This window comes from Phascolarctos cinereus, unplaced genomic scaffold, assembly GCF_003287225.1.
Source record: "Phascolarctos cinereus isolate Bilbo 61053 unplaced genomic scaffold, phaCin_HiC Scaffold_9;HRSCAF=440, whole genome shotgun sequence".
NCBI lineage: Eukaryota > Metazoa > Chordata > Mammalia > Diprotodontia > Phascolarctidae > Phascolarctos > Phascolarctos cinereus.
This window is the reverse complement of record NW_027556402.1, coordinates 219,413,970-219,439,566: the sequence shown is the minus strand read 5'-3', so window position 1 is coordinate 219,439,566 and position 25,597 is coordinate 219,413,970. Positions and strand designations below refer to the sequence as shown.

The window sequence follows — 25,597 nt, the reverse complement described above, 5'->3', positions numbered from 1 at the left end:
GATGCTAGCAACAGCAATAAAAGAAAAAGAAACTGGAGGAAATCAGAATGGGCAAATGAGGTAATAAAACCATCTCTTTTCGCAGATGACACGACGATATACTTGGAAAATCCTGGAGAGTCAACTAAAAAAGTTAGCTGAAACAATTAATGATTTCTAGCAGAGAAGCAGACTATAAACCCATATAAATCACCAGGATTTCTATGTATCACCAGCAAAACCCTGCAAAAAGAGATCATTAAGAACTACTTTGTTTAAAATAACTGTAGACAGCATAAAATACCAGAGAATATATCTGCCAAGCCAACCCCTGGAAGTACATGAACATAATTACAAAATACTTTTTATGCAAATAAAGTCAGATTTAAATAACTGGAGAAATATTCATTGTTTGTAGGTGGGCAGAGACAGTACAATAAAACTGACAATCCTACCTAACCTAATCTACTTATTCAATGCCATTGCAATTAAATTACCAAAAAATTATTTTACTGACTAGAAAAAATAACAACAAAATTCATTTGGAAGAACAAAAGATAAAGAATATCAAAGGAATTAATGAAGAAAAAATGAAAAGGAAGGAGGTTTAGCAGTACCACATATTAAACTATGTTATACGGCAATAATTATCTAAACTATCTGGTACTGGCTAAGAACTAGAAAGGTGGATCAGTGGAACACAGACATACAATACACAATAGTAAATGATTACAGTAATCTCGTATTTGACTAATGTAAAGATTTAAACTTTTTGGATAAGAATTCACTATTTGGTAAAAATTGTTGGGAAAACTATGAAATAATCTGGCAAAAACTAGGCATAGGCCAATATCTTCTACAATTTGCCAAGACAATATTAAAATGGATATATGACCTACATATAAAGGGAGAAATCATATGAAAATTAGAAGAGTGTGAAACATATTACCTATTAGACTTATGGATAGGAGAAGAACTTACAAATAAGCAAGAGACAAAGCATTGTGAAACGCAAAATGGATGATTTTGATTATATTAAATTTAAAAGTTTTTGTACAAATAAAATCAAAACAGCCAAGATTAGAAGGAAAGCAGAAATTGGGGGGGATTTTAGATAGTTTTTCAGATAAAAGTCTCATATCTCAAATACATAAAGAACTTTGTCAAATTTATAAGAATATGAGTCATTCCCCAATTGGTAAATGGTCAAAGGATATGGAGAGGCAATAAATCATTATTGATTAGAGAAATGCATAAATTAAAACAATCTTGAGATATCATTTTACACCTATCAGACTGGCTAAAATAATTGAAGGGAAGGGCAACAAACGTTGGAGAGGAAGTAGAAAAATTGGGACACTAATTCACTGCTGGTGGAACTATGAACTAATCCAACCATTTTGGAGAACAATCTGGAATTATGTCCCAAGAGTTATAAAACTGTGTATACCCTTTGATCTAGCAATACCACTATTAGGTCTGTTTCTCAAGGTGAATAGGGAATAAGGGGGAAAAAAACCTAAATGTTCTAAAATATTTATACTAACTCTCTTTATGGTGGCAAAGAACTAGAAGTTGAGGGACGGGATGCCCATCAATTAGGTAATGGCTGAACAAGTTGTGGCATACAACTGTAATGGAACACTACCATGCTATAAGAAATAATGAGCTGGATGACTTTAGAAAAATATAGAAAGACTCATATGAAATACTGAAGAGTGAACGAGTAGAACCAAGAGAACATTGTATACAGTAATAGCAATACTGTTCTAAGAACAACTGTGAATGACTAAGTCATTTTGAGTATCACAAATATTCAAATCAACTACAAAGAACCTATGAAGGATGATGTTATTTACCTTCAGAGAAAGAACAGATTAACAGAAGTATGTATAGTATGGTTTTACATATACATACTTATTAGTGTCTAATGATGGCCTTTTTAATGCACAACAGAGAACAAAAGAAAACTCAGAAGGAGGCAAAGAAAAGCAAAACAGCTTTGAAAATGATGCATAGTATTTATTACATAGGTTTTTTTCTGTTCTAAATTTTTATTTTAAAAAATTTTTTGATTACATTTTAGGTTCCAAACTGTCTCTCTTCTTCCCTCCTCACCCTGTATGAGAAGGCCACCATCTGATGCAGATTTATAAATATAAGTAAAACCATACTATGCATACTTTAATTAATCAGTTCTTTCTCTGGAGGTGGATAGCATCTTCCTTCATAGGTCCTTTATAGTTGATTTGACTATTGATAATACTCAGAATAACTTGGTTGTTCAAATTATTCTTCAACTGATGCTGATGGTGCTGCATACAACATTCGCTTGGTTCTGCTCACTTCACTTTTCATTATTTCATGCAAGTCTTTCCAGGTTTTTCTAAAATCAAACAGTTCGTCATTTCTTATAGCACAGTAATATTCCATCACAATCATACCACAACTTGTTTAGCCATTCCCCAATCAATAGACATCCCCTCAATTTCCAGTTCTTTGGCACCACAAAGAGATTTGCTATAAATATTTTAGAACATATAGCTTCTTTTCCTTTTACTTTGATCATCTTGGGTAACACACCTAATAGTGGTATTGCTGGGTCAAAGGGTATACACAACTATATAACTCTCTGAGCATAATTCCAGATTGTCTTCCAAAGCGGGCAGATCAGTTCACAGATCCACTAACAGTGTATTAATATCCTAATTTTTCCATATTCTCTGCAACATCTGTCATCTTCTTCTTCTATCATTTTAGCCAATCTGCTAGGTGATATCTCAAATTGTTCTAATTCGCATGTCTCTAATCAATAATGATTTAGAATATTTTTTTCCATATGACTATATATATTACACAGTTTCTCAAAAAAAGTAAATTGTGAAATAGAGAAAAAAATAAAAAGTATAGCAGGGGATTGGAAAGCATTTTAAATCTTATACCCCTGGCTGACTCCAACCAGGAGAGGAACTGAAAGAATTAGTTCATTCTTTCTTTTCCCTGAGCCAAATATCTAATCTATTACTAAGTCCTGATCTATTCTTCTTTCATGTTCTCATTGGTAATACCTGCACAGAAGATCTAATCACTTCATTCCTACACTTCGGCAACAACCTCCCATTTCTCATATCCTTTCCTCCAGTACAGGCGTTCTTAACCATTTTCTGTGTCATGGACCTTTTTGTAAGTCTGGAGAAGCCCACAGACCCCTTCACAGAATAATGTTTCTAAATACATAAAATAAAATGCAAAGAATTACAAAGGAAACCAATTACACAGAAATACCATTCTCAAAATATTAGAAAAAAAGTTCATGGACCCCACTTAAAAAAACCTCTGCTCTAGTATGTGCCTCTTCCATTTCACTTTAAAAATGCCATTTATATTAAACTTTCTGAAACTTTACTTTGTCATTTCTTGGCTCAAAAATTACTACATTATGAGTTTCGTGAGGTTAGGGGCTATGTCTTATAAACTCTTTGTTATCTATATCTCTCCTAATGCCTAACACAGTCCTCTGTACCTAACAGGTACTTACTATTTTTTGAAACTGAATTATAGCTTTACCACTGATCATTAAAAACAAATATACAAAAACAACTTCTAACCTCCTAACTGGTTAGCCTCAACTTACACTTTTGGAAACAAATGTTGTACTTTCTTGCCTCTATGCCCTTATTCCTGCCATTTCTCTTGCTTGAAAGACCTATTCCAGCCCACAATAATTATTTTATCCAATCAAAGCTCAACTCAAATTCGACTTTTTCTATAATATCTCCATCTAGAATTGATCTGGGCTTTCTCTTCTACCCATTATCAGTTGTATCATTTGTGTACTGCCTGACACTATAGTTATATGTGTGCTTTTGTCTCCATAGATTTTAAGCTCCTGGAAGTAAAGGACTATATCATATATTTCTTTGTGCCACAGTGTCTGATTAGAATGGTTTAGCAGAAGGGAATCATGAAAAACAAATGTTGGAAAAAAGGGGAAGAGAGGGAAAAACACCAATAATTGGTTATGGCACCAAGTAGTTTTTGGCTAAGATGGAAGTCCCTTATCTTCCTGCTTTAATATACAATATAAAATTTAGAAAAAGAAAATGAAAAGCAGAGTTATGACAAGTTCATGCTATGAAGAAAATTGTTTCAATTACAGAGTTAAGGAAACTTCCAATATAATCTGCTACATCTCACATTTTGGAATGCACGACTAAAGCTGGATGTCATGTTACTTGACTTAGAGACTCTATTATGTTAGAATTAATTCAAAAACACATAAAGGAAACAATTTATTATATACATTTCAAGCTCAAATACCTTAAAAAAAGAAACTGATTGTATTTGTATTCATACCCTACTGTGAACTTAAGTAAATAGATGGGGAGTAAAGCTAAAAGTAAGTTTAATAGCTGAAATGTGATATGAGCTATTAAAAACACAAATCAAATACATCCAGACATATTCACTGGACTCTGAGTTTAGAGGGTGATTATACCATCACTTCAAAAGAGAGCTAGAAGTTTTTGCAGTAAAAATTCAGAACTTATCAAACACAAAATTCACTTTGATAATCTCTCTACTTACACATTCAAACACCAGTGACAACACTCACCTTTCTTCCCTCTGAGATTCTATATGCAAACACCAACCCCTCCATACACTCAATTTACTCCTGGCAATAGGTAGAGAGATATAAGTTGCAGGTGATAGCAAGAAATTCCTCTGTTAAATACTTCTGTTCTCTCTACAAAGGAGAATGATCTCCAGATGGGTAAGGATGGTATAGTAACTGTTAACAAGGGAGTAAAATGAAAGAAAGGAAATAGTAAGAGTCGCCCTCCCTCAATGACTTCAAGTTTCCATTACAAACCACTGAAAGGTGATTTAGATACGATCACTGAACAGATGCTCTAGTTCTCTGGGAAATCTAAAAACCAGTGAGAAGACACAGGATTGTAGATGAGGAATACTGCCCAAATTTTCAGAAAAGATGGACATTTTAAATTAAATACATGGGCTCGACAATTTAATTCCTAGTAAATTTTAGAAATGACTTTAAAAGGGATGGTTTATGATTCTTTAGAACAAGAAGGAGCAGCGAGGTGGCACAGTGGATAGAGCACTGCCTGGAGTTAAGTTCAAATCTGGCCTCAGACACTTACTAGCTGTGTGACCCTGGGAAAGTCACTTAACGTTTTTGCCCCAGTTCCTCATCTGTAAAATAAGCTGGAGTAGGCAATAGCAAACCACAGCAGTATCTCTGCCAAGAAAACCCCAGATGGAGTTGGATATAACTGAAACAAAGAACAAGATGAGGGAGGCACTATAGTGCAGTCTGTGTTTAGCTGGATTTAGACAGGTAATATAGTTGCTAAGCATGTTGGACCTGAGTCAGGAAGACCACAGTTCAAATTTGACCTCAGACACTTATTAGCTAGGTGACTAGACAAGTCACCTCTGCTTGTCTTAGCTGCCTTCTCTATATGACTATATTAAATTCCCAGATGATACAAAGTTGAGAAGCATCTCTAACATACTGGATTACAAAATTGGTATCCATGAAAGTCCTGAAAGGTTAAAATGGTAGGACAAAGTTAATATGATGAAGTTCAAAATGGCTAAGTACAATTTCTTATATTTGGGCTAAAAAAATCAACTAAACATACAGAATGGGGGAGAAATAGCTAAATATAGGGAAAGGATGTGGGAGTTATAGCCACTAACCGCAAGGTGACTGAATCAACAGTGTGTTACAGCAGCAAAAAAAGTAATGAAGTCTTAAACTTTGTTAAGGAGCACAGTGTCCACAAAGAGAGGTGACAGCCCCTTGATGTGTAAATTCAGATCAGCTGCATTCTATTTTCTTCTAGTTTTATGTACTACACTTTACAAAGAACATTGATAACAGGAGCATTCTCAGAGAAACCAAAATAGTGAGGGAATGAGTTTAAAGAAATGGGAATATTTAGCTTAGAAGAGAAGAATCACTAGAGATATGGTAATGGTTTTAAATGTCTGAAGTATTCTTAAACAATCTTGTTCAATTTGGCTGCAGAGGACAAAACTGTTGTCAAGAGTTCCTAAACCCCTACAAAGGCATGCCTACAAGAATAGAAAAGGATTTAGAAAGTGTTATCAGGAATGAAATTTTCATTTATCCTGTAACTCAAGAGTCACTACGTATAGCACTTGGGTCCATTCTGTGCCCAAGATCTCAAAAAGCTTATAGTACACCTCAGTACACAGAGACTTTCCCCAGAAAAGTGCACAATACAGAAAAACACAAACATAGACACACAATGAAAGCCACCCTAATAACTAGTTTGGTGTGAAACAACATGTTTGGAGTCAGAGAACCTTGGGTACAGCAGGAGGATTTTTGTTTTACATAGGCTGAGATGGTTTCCTTTGAAGAAAGATAGGCAGTCATCTGGGACATCTTTTTGATCTGGTCTTGCACCCCTGAAGATTGCACAGGCAGAATGAGCAATAACTGCTTCAAGTAATCGTAGCCTTCTAATTCTTTATTACACATGAAGTTATTTCTGTTGCATTTTATGGCCCACGAGGGTTTTGAAGCATTCAAATGCTGAGCCTGAATCACCAGACTGACATGAAGTAAGACCTGGCCTGGGATATTTGGCAAGTTTGGAGCACAATGACTTAGTAGTTTTCATGGTTGAAACGGGGAGGGAGATATGAAAAAAGGGGAGCTTTAGAACTAGAAGGCCAGATACAGGAGTAGCTACAATAATGTTAGATTCATATGGAAAGCCCTGTCAATGAGATAAGGAAGAGCCCCTGACTGACTTGTAGAAGTAGTCCAATGTGCTTAAGGAGCTTGACAGGGAAAGAAAATGTACAGTTAGTTGCGCTGTAAAACTTGTTTTGAAAGTATGAATTTGCAAATGTGAAAATGCAAAATGACATATTGGAGAACAATTTGAGCATAATGTGAATTTCAAGTTTGCTTATGTTTATGTAATATTTCATCCACGAGAAAGAGAGAATGGAGGGAACTGAACCACTTTACAATAACTCACAAGCTGCAATCCTTCGAATGCCCTCTTTCACAAGCAATGTCATTCAGGTCTTTTCCAAGGTAAAGTTCCATATTTACAGTACACTCAGAGCTGCGGTCTGCAGAGGGGGGCTGATCCACATACTTTTTCTCCCTCCTTCCCCTGAGCCTCCAAACTGCAGTGCAAGCAGAGAAAGCCATCCTCTTGCCCACAGCCTCAACTGCCACCACTATTTATTAACCATTCAACATATATAAAACTATGTTACCATTTTTATTAGGTTCCTACCTTTTTTTTAATGTGTCACTAAGTTTTGGAATGTTGATCCCCAACACAATTTTTTCCTATAAAACTTGCAAAGGCACCCCTATGTCACATTACAGCAGAACAGACTGTTTCAAGAATCAGTATCCCCAGTCTCTTACTACTGGCTTTAGAAAACCTGGATCAAAAGTATGAAGAAAATGAAAGTAAAATGTGTTTGCACAGTGACTATTGGAGAAAGAGAAAAATTCCTCTTTGGACCAATAGACTACCAATGGGAAGTACTCTGCTGACCAAAAGCTCCCACTGGAGAATGTGTTGAATTCTGACATGATTAGGGTTTCGAGGGATAAAAAACAGAGTGGGTCTGAGGATATTTGGGAAGTGTTGCTTGGGAGTAAGACAGCTTTGGGTTTATCCTATTACTGTTCCCTAGAAGGTAACTGCTTCCATGGGGAGTTGGAGGGTGAGGTTTCCACAACCAAGGAAATTAGGAGACTACAGAAGTTTAAACAGCAACCCTATGATTTATTAGAAGTCATCTTCTACATACTCTCTCCTCCATAGGTTTTCATGACACTTCTCTACTGGTTCTCCTCCTATTTCTCTAGACTCTGTTTCTCAGCTTCCTCTGTTAATTCTCCATCCATGTTGCATCCTCTTAACATGGGTGTTCCGTTCTTCTTCCTTCTACACTGTCTCACTTGGTCATCTCATCAGCTCCTAAAGGTTCAAGGTTGTCCCACAAGGATCTGTCCTGGAATCTCTTCTCTTTTTGATCCATTCCAATAATTTCCCCCAAAAACCCTCCCCTCTTCTGAACTTTCCTATTATTGTCCACTGAACCACTATCCTTCTGGTCACCCAGACTTACACAAACTAGGTGTCATCCTCAACATACATGATGTTGCCATGTCCTATTGATTCTACCTTAACAATATCTCTTTTATAAGCCTCCTTCTCTCCTCTGGCACTGCTGTAACCATGGCGCAAGTCCTCATCACCTTACACCTGGACCATGGCAACAGCTGGGTGTTTGGTCTCCCTGATTCATGTCTCCTTAATTCAATCTATCCTCCAGTCAGGATGACCATGTCCCTCATCTACTCAGTAAACTCCTCACTCTTAATAACTTTACATATCAAAAATGTTGCCAAATGTTGTTTCTACTTTTACAACATTTCTCTCATATGTCCCCTTCTCTTCCCTCACAGAGATACCATCCTAGTCAAAACCCTCAACACTTCTTGCCTGGATTACCGCAACAGCTTTCTAACTCGTCTGTTTTAAGTCCCTCCCCATTTCCATCCATCCTCTCTTCTGATGCCAATGTGACTTTTCTAAATCACAAGTCTGTGTCAACCCCTGTTGAAAGAGCTCCAGTGACCAAATCATTAGACTCAATTACCTCCAAAATATAATACAAAGTTCTCTATTAGGCATTTAAAGCTCTTAATCTTGCCCCCTTCCTACCCTTCCAACCTCCTTGCTTCTTATTCCCTTTCCTGCACATTCTGTGATCCAAAGATGCTGGCTTTCAACATGAGAAGCCATCTCATATCTCTGTACTTTTGCACTAGCTGTCCCCCACGCTTGGAGCGTGCTGCCTCCTCATGTCTGCCTCAGTTTCTCTGACTTCTTTCAAGGCTCAATTCAAATCCAACCTTATGCAGGCTGCGTGTGTGTGTGTGTGTGTGTGTGTGTGTGTGTGTGTGTGTGTGTGTGTGCGCACGCGTGCTTTCCCCCACACATTCACAATCCTTGCCCTACTAATGCCTTTCCCTTATAGATTAACTTAGTCTACCCCTTCCATATCTTGTACACACCTGGTTATTTACATACTTTCCCATTACAAGGAGAACTTCTCATAGGCAGGAAATGTGTTGTGCCCTTCTGTATGCAGTGGCTGTCACATAGTAAGCTCTTAAGAAATGCTTCTTGACTGATCCACTGATAATGGTTAGTGAGGGAATGGTCAAAAATGCAGAGTTCCACTGTTTGGGAGAATTCACAGATTTCATTTTGCCATGACAGTGAGACAGTCGGCAGGGGAACTGCTCTTTGTCTCTTTTCACATGGTTAAGATGCAGAGTTCACTACAGCTAGCTCCATAAAGATGAATTTCTTCTGCAGTTGGTTTTCCAACTGGAGTCAACAAGAGAGTGAAATGTCCAGGTTTGGTGAACTACATTTATGTCTCAATCCCACTCCCATTACCACTTTTCATCAACAGCAATCAGATTCTGCCTCCAACTGAGGAATGTTAAGTTGTAGCTATGGATCCCCAATCCTCTACCACTAAACAAGTATGGGCAGGCCAACTTGTAAAATTAAAGCACCCTCTTTTTCCCCCATTAGAATATAAGTAATTAATGACCATGATTCCAGAGGACCATTTAAGAAGTATGCTGCCCACCTCCTGACACAGAAGCAATGGACTTAGGGTGCAGAATGAGAGAGGTTTTTTTAGACATGGCCAATGTAGGGATTTGTTTGGTTTAACTATACATATTTGCTACAAGAGTTGTGTTTTGTTTTGGTTTTTTCCAATGGGAAAAAATGGTACAGAAGAAAAAGATTTTTATTAATGACTAAAGAATATTAAAACATTTTAAAAATAAGCAGCTTATCACTGTTTAGTCCTTTCCAATTGATTATATTTATTTACTTTTCTAAGTTTCTCTCGTCTACTGTGTTTGCATTTTAAAGGTTGCACAGTACTCTGGTCTTCACTTTTTAAATGTTTTATATGTTTTAATCAGCCAAGATCCACCTGCTCACCTTCATCTTGCCACTGATAACACAAGAAAAACAAACCCCATTGTGACCATGTATAATCAACCAAAATAAATAACCACATTAGCCTAGACCAAAAAAAAATTTGTCTCATTCTCTGTCCGGAGTCTCTATCATGAAATGGGCAACATATTTCATCATTAGTCCTCTGGAATCTTGGTTGGTCATTACGCCAGTAAGAGTTCTGCACAACAGTATTACATCAAATTTATATACAATAACTTGTTCATTCTCTAATTTATGGGTACCTCACAACCTTTTCCAACTCAAAAGGATACACAAATATTTTTTATATCCTTAGACTTAGAACTGATCCCTTAATTTACCCTCTGTCGCCTTGCCCCTGTCCCCTTCTCTCCTTTTCCTACTATTTTCCTATCAAAAGAAATGGATTTCTGTACCTATGTGTACATGAATATGTATTTTTCCTTCTTTTGACTATGAACTCTGGTCTTCTCACCAGGGATTCTTAAAAGTTCCATTTTTAAAATTAAAACTTTAATTTGAAAAATCCATTTAGAGGTACATTTTTTACCTTGAAGTTTTATGTTCAATTTTGCAGGGTAGGCTGCTTTTGGTTGTCAGGTTTTTATCCCAAACCTTTTGGAATATATTCCAACCTTCTCTCTCCTTTAATGCAGCTGCAGCATAGTCCTGTGTAATTCCGACTCTAGTTCCTTTGTATGTGAACTCTTTCCAGCTGTTTTCAATATTTTTGTATGAATTTGTCTCTTCTATTTCTCTTTATCCACAGTATCTCTTCATTTACAGTTTACTCTGATGCATCCCCCCCTCCCTAAGTTCTGATGCAGAACCCCTATCTCTCCCTAAGCTCAAAGGCTTTAAATCTATTTACCAGGGTATGGGCTAGCTTTTCTTGGCCATTGCTAACTTCTGCACATCTTCTTATTTTGCAGTTCTGGATTGGGGTGTTTACTTCCATTCTAGTTCAGTTTCATTTGGGTTCATCTTTTGTTCTTTGCTGCAATGTGTGGGAGAGCTGAGGTTCTCTACATTTCTTCTCTTTGTCATCAGATGCAAGCATATATAGTGGTGATACCTGGGGTGGCCAGCTCCTTGGACAGCCTCTTCACATTCAGGGTCAGCTGAGAGTATAAGGGGAAGATGAGCTGTGGGAAGTTTTAAAGGGTTTGGAAAAGCTGCTGTGGTGAGTGGGAGAGTGAATTGATAAAGAAGGTTTAAAAGAATTGCCTTCCTACAGTGAGGGCTCACTTGGAATAACGTTAAATTTGTAATGGATACAGTCAGCACAGTTTCATGATTTTCTACACCTTCACTTAGCAGTATGTTAATAGAAACAAAAGCTGAAGACTAGCAGGGTATGATTGGTAACAGGATGAGGAAAGGCACTTAGGTGTTAAGAACAGTCTAGAATTGAATTGGTTCATTAAGGAGTCAAAATGGAAAAGAGAGAAGGGCACTGCTAGTACAGGGTATTGTGCAGAAAAGAACTGAAGGGTTCAGGCTTTGGAGGTCATGATGAGAAAAAAACAAAACAAAACAGGGTTAGGAGTCCCAAAGCAGAGGGGGAAAGGACAGATGGTAGCAGCTAAGAACATCAGGAAAACTTTATGTAAAAGGTGGCACTGAGTTAAATTTTGAAGGTAACTAGGGATTTTAAGAGGCAGAGGTGAGGAAGGAATATATTCCAGACACACAAGGCAGCTAGTACAAATGTATAATAGAGGTAATAGAAGGAAAATCCTATCTGACAAACAGTGAGAATGTCAGTTTAACTGAACTGTAGACTATAGAAAGGGAAGTAATGCATCATAAATTTCAGGTTATTTTGTAGGGAGAATCACTTTTCATATGAGTTGGACTAGATGGCCTGAGGCTCATTTCAGTTCCAAAACTAGAATATATATAATAGATATGTACATAAGCATGTACAAAAAATAAAAACAAACCTTTTCATTGTCCACAATTATTTATGGAGTTTTGAATGATTACATACAACAAAATAACATATATCTAAAATGTCAAGACCAATTATACTATTGTGAGTTATGATTTTTATTTCCAAATAATAAGGCCATTGAATATTGGAATAAAAACATTTTTCAAGAAAACATTTATTTCAAATTCAAAGAAATATGTGAATAGTCTTATTTTTTTCCAGCAATATGTTCCCAGAAATTAAGCTGGAAAGCAGAATGAAAAAAAAAAGATATTCTCAATCTCTGCAACTGTCAGGAAAAAACAAAACAAAACAAAACAAAAATCCTGATTAGCTAGTCTACAGTTGCCCTTGTTGCCACTAGATGGCAGTCTCATATCACCAGGATTCACTTGGAGTAAAGGGTTCAATTTTTCTGAGACAGGCCATTAGTTGATAAGACACGAAGGCCTCTGATGCAAAAATCAAAATACAGTTCCATTTCTGCAGCACTGAATGAGGCAGACCAGTAAAGTGTGGATCATCCTTAAATCTAATCTTACGATATACAGACTCAGTAGTTACCACCATGGACTGATCAAATTTTTGTGGTGTAAGTCAATTCTTTACTATAGAATTCTTGCTAACCAAAAGAAGAAACAATACTAAAATTTGGTGTTCAGTAAAGTAAAAATCTAATTTATCTAAACTTTAAAGTAGAACAGGGGAGAAAATGGTGAATAATTTAGAGATGCAGATAAATTTTTTTTTAATAATATTAAAACATCAGCATTTATAGTTGGAAGAAACTAGAGTAACTACTTATCTAAACCCTCCCCTAACGAATTTATACAAATGAAGACACTTTTACTACCAGAAACTCTTCAATTTCCTACACTGTCCTTTTTTTCTTCTCTTTCATTACCAAACACCTAGAAAGTATACTCTACATGAACTGTCTCTATCTCACCACTCAATAACTACTCAGACCCTAGAATTCTGGTTTCTATCTTCACCATTCTACCAAAACTGTTTTCTCAAAAGATGCTAATTACTTACTAATTGACAGATCTAATGTCCTCCTCTCCCCATTCTCAATCTTGATCTTTCTTCATTTTATATTTTTATCACTCCTTTGTCTCCAACACTTAAATTCAATTGGAAAAAACATTCTTAAGGGCTTAGTAAGTTAAATGCACTGCAGTAAACATGGGGGATAAGAAACAAAAAACAGTCCCTGCACTCATTAGGTTACATTCTATTTGGAGCAGAAGACAGAGTGCTGGGCTTGGAGTCAGGAAGATTCGTCTTCCTGAATTCAAATCTAGCCTCCGACACATACTAGCTGTGTGACTCTGGGCAAGTCACTTAAGCCTGTTTGCTGTAGTTTCCTCATCTGTAAAATGAGCTCAAGAAGGAAATGGTGAACCACTCCAGTCAGTATCTTTGCCATGAAAACCCAAAATGGGGTCACAAAGAGTTGGACATAATTGAAACGACTAAAGAACAATAAATATAAAATTGAAGGAGAGAGAAAGCACTAATAACTACAGGGATCAATCGTAAAGATCTACTGACTTTTCCTCCACAACCTTACACGTCCCCTTTCTCTCCACCCTATTTCAGATTAGACCTCCAGTACCTCCTCCATCGGTTATTTTAATGGTCTTCGTTACTGGTCTTCCTCTTCTTCAACCCATCCTTCACACACTTGCTAAAAACATTCCTAAGGCAAAGATCCGACCACATCACTCTCTTGTTCAAAAAGGTTCAACGACTCTGTTCTCTTCAGGACAAACTCTGAACTCCACAACTAGGCCTCCCCAGCTCACTTTAGCTCCCTTTTCAGCCTTACTCCCCATTACTTCCTTCTATACAATCTACACTGAAGCCAAACTAGACTCAGCTGTCCTCAGAGCCTGATATTCCACCTGCACCTCTCAGAATCCGAACTCCCTTTTGGAGCTCACTCAGGAGACTCTTCCTCAGAGAAGGCCTGCCTGTTCCTCCCTTCAGACAAAAGGATTTGCTCCCCCTCAAATATTTCTAGAGCACTGTCTGCACTGCTTCCCCTCTTTTCTCCAGTGTGAACAGTCAGAACAACCTCTTTGGAATTACTGACATTTTCTTGAAGCTTTCTGTGGTACTCAGTGGAATACGTGCAAATAGCATTTGAAAATTTAACACCAATTTTCTCATCTACAGAATAGAGACAATCACTAATTCAACAACTACCTCACATGATTATCGTGAGGAAAGGTCTTTGGTAATAAAATGCATATAAATGGGGGTTGTCATACTTTTTGAGTTGGCAAAGAATTGAAAACAAAGTAGATGCCCATCAATTGGGAATGGCTTAAGAAACTGTGGCGTGTGAATGTAACATTACTGTGCTGTAAGCAAGGACAACTGCGAAGAACACTGAAAAGCATGGGAAGATTTACTAAACTGATGTAGAGTGAAGTAGAGACAAGAAAACAATACATAAAAGATAAATACAAAGAACCTCACCCCCCAAAAAATCAAAAGTGAATGATGCAAAATTACAAACTGTAATCCTGGTTTTGAAAAGAAAAGATATGAGAAAACTCCCCCCCTCACCCTTTGCAGAGGTGGGAGATCCACAAGTGTGATACACTGCATATATTTTCAGACTTTTTTGAGGTATTGATCAGTTATGCTGACTTTTTTCCTTTTCTTTTTTCTTTTTTGCCTTTAAAAACGCTATTTGTTATATGGGTTAGCTCTCAAGTAGAGGGAGGAGAAGGGTACTGAGGGAAACTGTGATTTGAAAAATATATATCCATCAAGTAAAAACATTTTTTTTAAAAAAAATGAGAGCTGCTATTATAAACAAAAAAAAAAACTAATATGAAAGGTGTTGATGAGGCCAGATACTCTTAAAAGACTGAAATCCAAATAATAAACTACTAAATAAGAAGCTACCATACATCATGATTTGCTTATGAAATCTAATTCTTACTGAAATAAAATACTCTCAAAAACAATAAGCAAAGTTCATAAACAGCTGTAGACAAAGCATTTATCTGCAGCAAGCTATGGTATAATTAGTGGACCATGGCAGTATAAAAAGGATATGTATCATGGCAAGATATAATGTCTATCACTGCTACAATGAATTACACATCCATTAAACATCTGTGTCCAATACTAAAGTATGCTTTTTTCTTTCTAATTTAAAGTACCATCCAACAAAGGAAAAATGAAAATCAGTGTGTCTAAGAAGCATTCACTCTAAATTACCCTATTTCACTACAATTTTCATACTTTCAAAGAAAAAGGATACTTCTATGTTTTTTAAGTGCTGGTTTGTAGAATGTTCTGGACATGAAAAAGGCATTCACCAGCTGACCACTACTCAAATCAATCTAAGAGAGCAACTTAAAAAGACTACATGTATTTTGGAAAGTACACTTGGTTCCTGCTCTAAATAGATTTGCACCAGTTTGCACCAGCTGCTGCTTAGAGAATCAGCTCAGCTAAAGTGTCCTACTGGTGGTGCCAAGGGTTTATATACTATGCTATGAATGATATTTCCCCATCTGCCCAGATAACACAATTTGGCATTTGGCCAAGATAATGCTCAAATTAGTGTCAAAATTCCCACAAACGCACCCTTAATATCATTTTACGTGAAGAGCAAATACAAAGCTAAACACCTTAGCAAACAATGACAGTGGCCTAAACCATATTCTTCAGTATACTGCCCCCACAATCATCCTACTCTGAGGGTCTTCCCCTTCCAGACCGATCTTTTTTTTTTTTAACTAGGTAAAAGAAGCCATTCTCTGACTCATTTCTTACCTAGCCTTAATCACTGAATGGGCATTGCCTCAGCCAAACAGAGATCTACTAAAGATCTTAGATTAAAAAAGGTCAACATTTCCCACTGCATCCAGGGCCCATCTCCAGTCATCCTGATCTGTATCTTGCCATTGGACCCAGATGGCTCTGGAGGAGAAAGCGAGGCTGGTGACTTTGCACAGGCCTGCCTCACTTAAACCCAATTCACTTGCATGTCACGGCATCCCCTCCCTGATGTCATGGTCCTCTTTGAGAACAAAGGACGAACAACAAACGACAACAATAACGTACCAGACACTGTGCTAGGAGCTAGGGATACAAAGACTAAAATGAAACATTCCCTGTCCTCTAAAAGTTTATATTTTACTGCTGAGACAACACATACATATGTAAAATACATTAAAAAAAAAAGACATGCTGGTTTGGACAGAGAGGACACTCATAGCTGGTGGTGTCCAGAAAAGTTACTGATACTTGAATTAGTCTTAAAGGAAACAGGAATTAAAAGCCAGAAGTGGAGGGAGTGCATTGTAGTCTTGAGAGGCAGTCAGTGCAAATGCATGGAATAAGGATGTCACGTGTGAAGAACAACAGCAGAAAGCTGGATCACACAGTGCTCCTGGGTCAGAGAGGCAGCTAGGCGGCAAAGCAGAGGGAGCAAGGAACGTAGAATCAGGAAGCCCTGAGTTCAAACCTGGCCTGAAACACTTACTAATGGCGTGACCATAAGGCACTTCTGTCTGTCTGCTTCCCCAACTGTAAAACAGAAATAATAATAGCACCTACTTCACAGGGCTGTGGTGAAGATCATATGCGATACTATTCGTAAACACTTAGTACGCTGTCTGGCACACAGAAGGTGCTTAATAAGTGCTTGCCCTGACCCCATTTCCCTGCATCGATGTTAAAAGAATGGCAACATGGCTTAGAAACGTTATACATATCCCCAGTTAGCCCACTGCTTGGCATTTAATAAACAGGCATTTAATAAATGCTCACTGACTGATTTGGAGGAGGGGGAGAGGGAGCAAAATGTTTTCATTTGAAATAGTTTTATTTCCACCAGTATTCTTCTGTGCCACACAAAACTTAGCAAAGTGCTAAAGCACAAAAAGGATACTGAATAAATCATTGTAAAGTAGAAGTATGATAGGAGTCAGGGTAAGCTGGCTTAGGATTAGTTACGGAGAGGTAGTAGAGTTGAACATAATTACTGAATTAACATTATTTTGCATTTTATGGTAGCTGTTATTAATTTAATTCACATCTCTTTGCTTAGTTCAAAATTGATCAGAAAAATGATTCAGACCTTTTGGCCCTGGAGTTTGGCAATAGAGTTGAAATACATCTAAGAAAAGAAATGTGCTGCAATTAAGATTTCACTAAAGTGAGTACCTTGGTAAAGAAATGAAAATATCTCCTTAGAAACAAAAGAATAATTATTAGGATCACTGACTCACTGATACTGGCTTCAGGCCTGGGATTTACTTCTATGTTAAAGCTAGAATCTTTAAAAGCTCCTGACTAAATCCAGGAATTATTAATGCTTTTAATTAGAGAACATGCAAAATTGAAAAGAAAAAAACCCCTCCACATGTTAAAAACTGTTCAAAAATTCAAAACAAATGTAATGAAATATTGTAGCCATACAGAGTTACTGCTTTCTATCTCATACGATTCCCTCCCATATATCAACATAAATTCTATTTTAATCAACTCTATAACATAAATATTTTCCTTTTACATTCCTGTGATTTCAATACAAACTTTAAAATATGGATTGACATCATAATACTAAATTACAGGCAGAACAAAGCTCACTAATGTAATCACCTAGAAGGCTGGACCCAGGGGCATAACCAATACAAAACAAACATGGGCAATGACACCATCAATATGATGGCAATATTGGGTATCATGCCAACTCTCTCATTAAGATCTATGAGTCTGAAAGAATATCTTGTAAGATCCATGCCATGCAATTCTGTAATATAATAATATGATGAAGAAAAGGATGAATTAAAATACAGCATTCCAATTAGAAATACAACCCCCTGAAGTATATTTTTAAAGTTCTATCACTCACTTTTAAACATAATTATTTGTGAAAGTTTCATTATGCATATATTTTTATTTATATTTACTATATTCTATATTATATTCATTTATATTTATTATATAAAACCAAAGCCTGACTGTCACACTGCAAGAAAAATATATGAAATTTACTAAGAAATAGTAGAAATAGAAGGCAAATTCTCAATTTCTTATCTATAAAATGGAGTTAGATTCTACTTCTACTAAAAACAAATCTACCTCTAAATCCATGATACTACAATCTTATGCTTGACAGACTGAACAGAGAGAAACCCCAAGATTCCGTCACCAAGGAATGTGTTGGTTAAACTCCTGAAATTTAATGTCAAACAACAAATACTGAAGGTAGTCAAAAGAAAAGTCTTTAATTATCAATGAAAATCAATCTGAATAACCCAGGACTACTAATTACCTATGAGAATTCAGATAAAAGTTGGAATTATGCCCCTCCTAAAAAGGACTAAGAGTTGTTTCACCCCATATCCACCCCCAACCCTAGGCACTATAATACATCCTCTGATGCTGATCACTGAAATAATCAATTTTAAACAAGACATTTGAGCTATTCCTTCCAAAAAAAGCAGAGGTTAAGGAGTCTATTCAACATGCAAACTCATGCAATAGGGGTAACACAAGGAAGTACAGCTAATAAAAAAAAAAGACTAAATATATAAATCAACTCATTATTAAATAGATAGGGTCTAGACAGGGTTGAGAAAGCTGATGCATTGAGGACCCTACTCTATTCCAATCAGTATCAATTTGATATGATGCTACAGAAGTAGTGATTGTAAGTTCTGTATATTTGGCCCCAGAACTGTGAGCTACAGACTGTAAGTTCACTTGCTTAATCACAGGAAGCTAACTAGGGGACCTCCACCCTTGTTTTCCCTTGTCATGGTGACTAAGCCCAGTGTGGCAGAAGTGACTCAACTACATGGAAAGAACTCCAATTTATTTTTGTACCTCCAGACCATTCTCTCCTGTCCAACACAAGCAGGTGACCATCTTATGACCACTCAGTCAATGGAGACGCCCCCTGCTTCACCCAACCTATAACCCTCTTGCTGATATGTCATTTTTGGCCCTCAAGAGCAAGGTCTAGCAACCAATGAGATTCTATATCTCACCATGCCTCTTTTGCATATTTGGGTATCAAACTCTATAAATACAAGGTCCTCGAAGAAAGAGGAATCTCAGATTGTGATGAAGATCTGAGGTTCACTTCATTAGAACAGACCACAGACCTTTTACTAAAGTGCCATTGGCTCAGAGCTTTGCCTCAGTCTCTTTTATTGTAGGATGGACAATGTTAATCCCCACAGGTTGTTGTTTAAAAAGTAATTCTTAGATTGCTGAAGACCAAAGAGAAAATAAGGAGGATATGTGACACAAACTGAACTGAGGGGCTAAAGATTAAAGAGACAGTTAAAGGAAATCAGGAAAAAAGAAATAGAATTAAATTAATATTCCATGTAGTAAAACCCAGTTTTCCTCTTAAATGACTGTGTGTGTGTGTGTGTGTGTGTGTGTGTGTGTGTGTGTGTATAGAGGTCTTTGTGTGTGTGTATGTCTGTGTGTGTGTCTGTGTGTACGTAGGTAATGTTTTAACTGGGGGAAGAGGCAAAAGGGAGTATACAGTGGGAAGTCACTAGAGTGGGGAGAGAGGAAGCCGGAGATGGAGAGGCCTTAAACAGACGCATTCACAGCTAAGCTGGGTTAGAGGAGAGAAGAAGAAATCTCTTTATATCTGCTAGTAATCTATAAAATTTGAGAAAGTAAGGTGGTAGAGGAATGAAGAGACTGGTCTACATGGGGAATGCTAAAGTGAGCACACATGAATCAGAAGGAACAACAAGTTTCATTCATGGGGCCTGGGCAGTTAGGGAGTGATTTTTTTCTGAGTAAAGTAAATGTTTTCAGAACCACATCCCACCCCAAGTGAGAAGGTGAGAAGAAAGTAAGACTTTAGGATGGGTAAATGATTGAATGCAAAGACATGGAGAAGGGTTGGGACTGACTTGGAAAACAGAGAAACTTTTACCACACCACACTACCTCTGTCAAAAATTAATATTTCTGGAAGTGAAGCTAAGGAGAAACCTCAAAAACGTTAAACAAGCAAGAAAGACAGAAGGAATAGTGAGTAAGATCTGGCACCATTTTGATGAATAAACCCAGAAGGGAAAGAAGCTTTGTCTTCCAGAAGCCCTACTTTGTACGAAGTACACAGACAGAACGAAGAACACGTAAATGTATATGCCATAAATGGGAGACTCTCTTTCAGAACTGACTAGAAGAGTAAAGAAATAAAGAAGGAGACTGAATAAATTAACAAGTCTTATGAAAGGAAACTGTAAATGCATGCAACTCAAGAAGTATAGGCTGGGCAGGTTGGAGTAGATGGGTGAATTCTAAATGGTACTCTTCTGGGCTGGGAGGATGGGGTAAAAAGAAAAAAACTAAATGAATAAAAAGGAAGAAAGTAAGGGAAGCAGGAGAGGAAATAAAAGAAATTAAGGATTGGGCAAGGAAACAGAGGAATTAGCCTGTAGGAAGAGAACGGGATAAAATTAGTCAAACTAACCTCAGAGACTGAGTGCTGACTTCAAAAGGGTGTCAAGGTGGGTAAGATTCAATACAAATGAATTAAATGGATAAAAACACGCAACTAGCAACTGTAACCCTGAATGTGAACGGAGTAAATTTACCAACAAAGTGAGGGGGCAGAGGGGGAGGCAGAGAAAGGACAAGAAAACAAAACCTCACTTTTTTTTGCATACACGAAATACATTAAAATATTTTTAAAAAGGCAAACAGAATAAACATGAAGTTACAACATAGCAAATAAAAACAAAGACATTTTAGTCTTCCATTTGTAAACTACAATAATTTTTTAAATTCTTTTAATTTTTTAAGTCATATAAATAAGATAAACCATTTTTTAAAAAAGATAACTTACCATCCACTCTGATATGATAACATCTACTTTTTCAACAGGTAGATCAACTTCTTCAATTCTTCCTTTGACTAGAGTAATAGTACCTTCAAGTTTATTTAGCCTATAAATGATAACTTATTATTAATAATTGAAAAAATGTTAAACACATTTATGAAATTTCAAAAGACATAATAACTTTATTTAGCTTGTTTCACTGAACTAACACTTGTCATAATATGAGATCAATATAAAAAAATTTCAGCCAAGGAACAGAATTATATCTAGGATATATTTTGTAATAAAGTTATAACCAGTTATTTTTTGAGCCTATGTATAGATATACTGTAATGTAAAACTGCGTTTTTTAAAGCTTTAACATTTCTTTGACTGGATTAAGTTATATAATAAATAACAGCTTTAATTTATATAGATCTTCAAGATTTAGAAAGCACTTTATATATGTGTAAAGAGAGAGGTGTTATGACATAGTAGTAAAAGAATTAAACTGGACTTTGACTCAGAAGACCTAAGTTCAAGTCCTGGCTCCAACATTTACTAACTTCATAATCATTTACTTCACTAAGCCCCAGGCTGCATCTGTAAAATGGAAATAATAACAGGTACATAAATTTGAAACTGGAAGGGAACCCAGAGGTCAACTAAACCAAATTCCTTATTTTACAGATGAAGAACTGAGGATAAGAGGTTAAGTGAGTTGCACAAAGTTACACAGATTATAAGAAGGAGAATGGGGAACTGAACCCAGGTTCTCTGACTCCAAATCCATTTTTCCCACAGTGTTATTACACAGAGCTTTGACAAAATCAGTATGTTAAACATTCAAGTGTTATGCTAATTTAAATCATATTTACTATTATATTTGCTCATTTGAGCCTCACAATAAACTTCTGTGATGTAGATAGCACAAATATTCATATCCCCATTTTACAGTTTTGGAAACAATGCCTTGAAGGGGTTAGATGACTTTCTCATAGTTACGTAACTAGTGGCAAAGCTTAGATCAGAGAATCATAGAATCTCAGAACTGTAAAGAACCTTACAGCTCTAGTCTAACTGGATCCTCAAATAAGCTTCCACTCTTTAATATCTGATCAGCCACAGCTGTACACACTAAAACCTGACGGCAATTTGATCCTCTTTGAAAACGAAGCATTCCTGCCTTACAACGAAGGCAAAGCCACTGACAGGATAGAGTACTGAAAACTGAGCTTAGTTTGAAGTCAGAAGCCTTGGATTCAAATCTCAGCTCTGCCATTTACCACCTGTTGAACTCTGAACAACTCATTTAGTTTTGCCAGGCCCATTTCCTCTCCTGAAAAATGAAGAAAATGGGTTAAATGTCCACTGCGTTCCTTTTATTCTAAATCTAAGTCTTCCTACAGAAGCCACTTAAACTTTTGTATAACTCCATTAGAAAATTCTTCCTTCCACTGTACGTTGTTTTCTCTACAGCCTAAGTCAGCCCTTCTGTGACTTCGACTCTTTGCTCCTAACTCGGCTTTTTCAGGCTTATTGTTGTTGTTCAGTTGTTCAGTGCTGTCTGGTTCTTCATGACCCCCATCGACCATAGCACGCCAGGCCCTTCTATGCTCCACTCTCTCCAGAAGTCTGTCCAAGCTCATATTCTTTCCTTCCATGACACTATCCATCTCATCCTCTGCTCTCTTTTTCCTTTTTTCTTCAATTTTTCCCAACAGCTTTTCCAATGAGTTCCATCTTCTCATTATGCAAAGTATTTAAGTTTCAGCTTCAGTATTTGACCTTCCAGTGAATAGTCTGAGTTAATTTCTTTTCATACTGTTTTGATCTCCTTGTTGTCCAAAGGACTCTCAAAGTTTTCTCCAGCACCACAATTCCAAAGTGTTGATTCTGCAGCATTCAGCTTTCCTTACAGTCCAACTCTCACAGTCATACATTGCTACTGGAAAAACTACAGCTTTGATTATATGGACTTTTTACAGCAAGGTGATGTCTCCGCTTTTTTAATGTGCTGAGCAGATTTGCCACAGCTTTCCTTCCAAGGAGCAAGTGCCTTTTAATTTCATGGCTGCAGTTGCTGTCTGCAATTGCTGTCTGCAATGATCTTTGAGTCCAAGAATATGAAATCTGACATTGCTTCCAAAGTTGCCAAGATTTTAGTTTGTTTGTTTATGTTAAGCTTGAAGCCAGCTTTTACACTTTTGAGGCTAGAAAAAATTTAACACTTCTTAAACATGAAACCCTTTCAACTATTTGAAGAACTGTTCTCTAGGACAAATATTTCCTTTTTTTTTTTCAATCAAATATGGCTTGGTCTCCAATCTCCTTCTATTTTGGTAAATCTGTTCCGAGGTACTCCAACTTGTCAATGTTATTTCTAAAATAATGGATCATGAGGCTGTAAATGGGTGAAGAATACAGACTACTCACTACCACAGGATTCAACTTTCTGGAGCCCTGCCCTCTCACCTGAGTTCCAGTGTTCCATTTCTAAAAGTTGTTGTTTGAGGTGACACCAAGACACATAAGCAGAAATGTCTAGTAGGCTGAGAGAGATAATTGACTTTATGGATCTCAGCATATGAGAGGGCTGAAGACGAAACATCATGAAAAGAATACTGGTCTGGAAGACAAAAGACCTGGATCCCAGTTCTGGATACACCAGTAACAAATCTATGGAAAATAAATCTTTGAGCCTCTCTTTCCTCAAAACATTAGTACTATATACATTGTGACTCCAAGTTCAGTGGTTCTTTCTAAACAAGAGGTGGTATGGTAGGCACTGATAAGAATTCAAAGACTTGTAGTCAGAAGGGAGTTAATGTTTCTTTAACTTGATTAATGTACATAATAACTAAATTTCCTACAATATAAAATCAAAAATGAAAAAGTGAATTCACAACCACTGAAGGGAGAAAAAAGAAACTATTAGGAACTATTTCACCCAATTGTATACCAATAAGAGTGACAATCTAAAGGAAATGAATTAGTATTCACAAAAACATAAAACGCCCAGATTAAAAGAACAAGAAATAAAGGACTCAAAACAATCTCAGAAAAAGAAATTGAATAAACCATAAACCATCAGATAAATTTTTAAGTGAATTCTATCAAACATTTAGAGAAAAATGATCAATATTATCTGAACTGTTAGAAAAAATATGAAAAGGGGCCAGCTAGGTGGCACAGTGGAGAGAGCACCGGCCCTGGATTCAGGAGGACCTGAGTTCAAATTTGGCCTCAGACACATAACACACTAGCTGTGTGACCCTGGGCAAGTCACTTAACCCCACTGCCTAGCCACAAAAAAAAAAAAGGAAGAGAAGCAGGTAAATGGGGGGGGGAATCTTTGTAGCAAGTTTCTCTGATAAAGGTCTTAGTTTTAAAATCCATAGGGAACTGATAGAAAATTATAAAATTAAGATCCATCCTTCAATTGATAAACCATCAAAGGATATGAACAGGAAGTTTTCTAAGAAAGAAATCCAAGCTATCAATAGCTATATTTAAAAAATTATCCAAATCACTAATAATTAGTGAACTGCAAATTAAAAAAACACTGAGGTTCCAGCTTATACCCATCAGGCTGGCAAAGTGGACAAAAAGGAAAAGTGACAAAAGTTGGAAGGGCTGCAAGAAAACAAGCACATCAATGCACTATTGATAAAGCTGTTTACTGGTCTAAGCATTGTGGAAATCAATTAAAGCTATTATACTGCGCGTATATTTTGACACAGCAATACCACTACAAGGTATATACTCCAAAGAAAGAGGTGGCATAGCAGCTCTGGTATGAGGGCTTGCCAAGCCCTTTTTAGGGCTGATCATCTACCTTTGGTGTTCACCTTCACCCAACTGTCACCTATGGTTCCAAGAAGCTGCAGTAGATGCAGCAGCCACACCCGGTAAACCATCTGGGCAGATGGGCTAAACCAGGTGGAGGGTTGACAACAGGCCACATCTAAAGACTTCTCCTGGCAGAACGGGCAGATGAGAACAATTATTCCCACAGCCGTGAAGCAGGTGCTATGGAGCGCTTGGTCATTGACTGCCTCCCGAGCCATTTGCAGTCCTCCTGACTTTTGTCTTGACACTGGACTTCAACCATTCCGGAAGAGATTGCGAGGCTGACAACTTAACATCCAATTCACCCACAAGTCAAAATATCATCCTGTGATGTCACTGGTCCTCTTCAAAAAGGAAGGACAAACAACAACAAAAATGCCACAGGGATCAAAGACAGAGGAAAAGGACCCACAGGCACAAAAGTATTCATAGCAGCTCTTTTCTGGGGTGGCAAAGAATTGGAAACTGAAGGAGTATCCATCAACTGGGGAGGGGGCTAAACAAATTACGATAGGTGAATGTGATGGAATAGTATTGTGTTGTAGGAAATGATGAGAAACCCAAGAAGAATAAACAATGATAAGAAATCTAGTGGAGATATAATCAATATGACTTGGCAACTGACTAGATGTAGTAGGGGCATAGAAGTAAAGAAAGAAGAGTCAAGGATGATTTCAAGACTGTAAACGTAGGTTCTATGTCAGTATCGCCAAAAGAAATCTATTTTTTTTTTTTTGCTTTTTGGTGAGGCAATGAGGGTTAAGTGACTTGCCCGGAGTCACACAGCTAGTAAGTGTTACGCATCTGAGATTGGATTTGAACTCATGTCCTCCTGACTTCAAGGCCGGAGCTCTATCCACTGCACCACCTAGCTGTCCCTCCAAAAGAAATTAAAAAAAAACATTCGAAGGAGGGGAAGGTTTAT

General features: G+C 37.0%; 1 protein-coding gene across 1 annotated transcript in view; it reads right to left on the bottom strand.

Moving 5' to 3' along the window:
* The window catches only part of PRMT3 (protein arginine methyltransferase 3), a 149,408-nt gene that overhangs the window by 87,626 nt on the left and 36,185 nt on the right, over nt 1-25,597 (bottom strand). Inside the window, exon 10 of the mRNA XM_021001936.2 lies at nt 20,848-20,947. Coding sequence (XP_020857595.1) covers nt 20,848-20,947 — 100 coding nt within the window. The remainder of the gene's footprint in view (nt 1-20,847; nt 20,948-25,597) is intronic.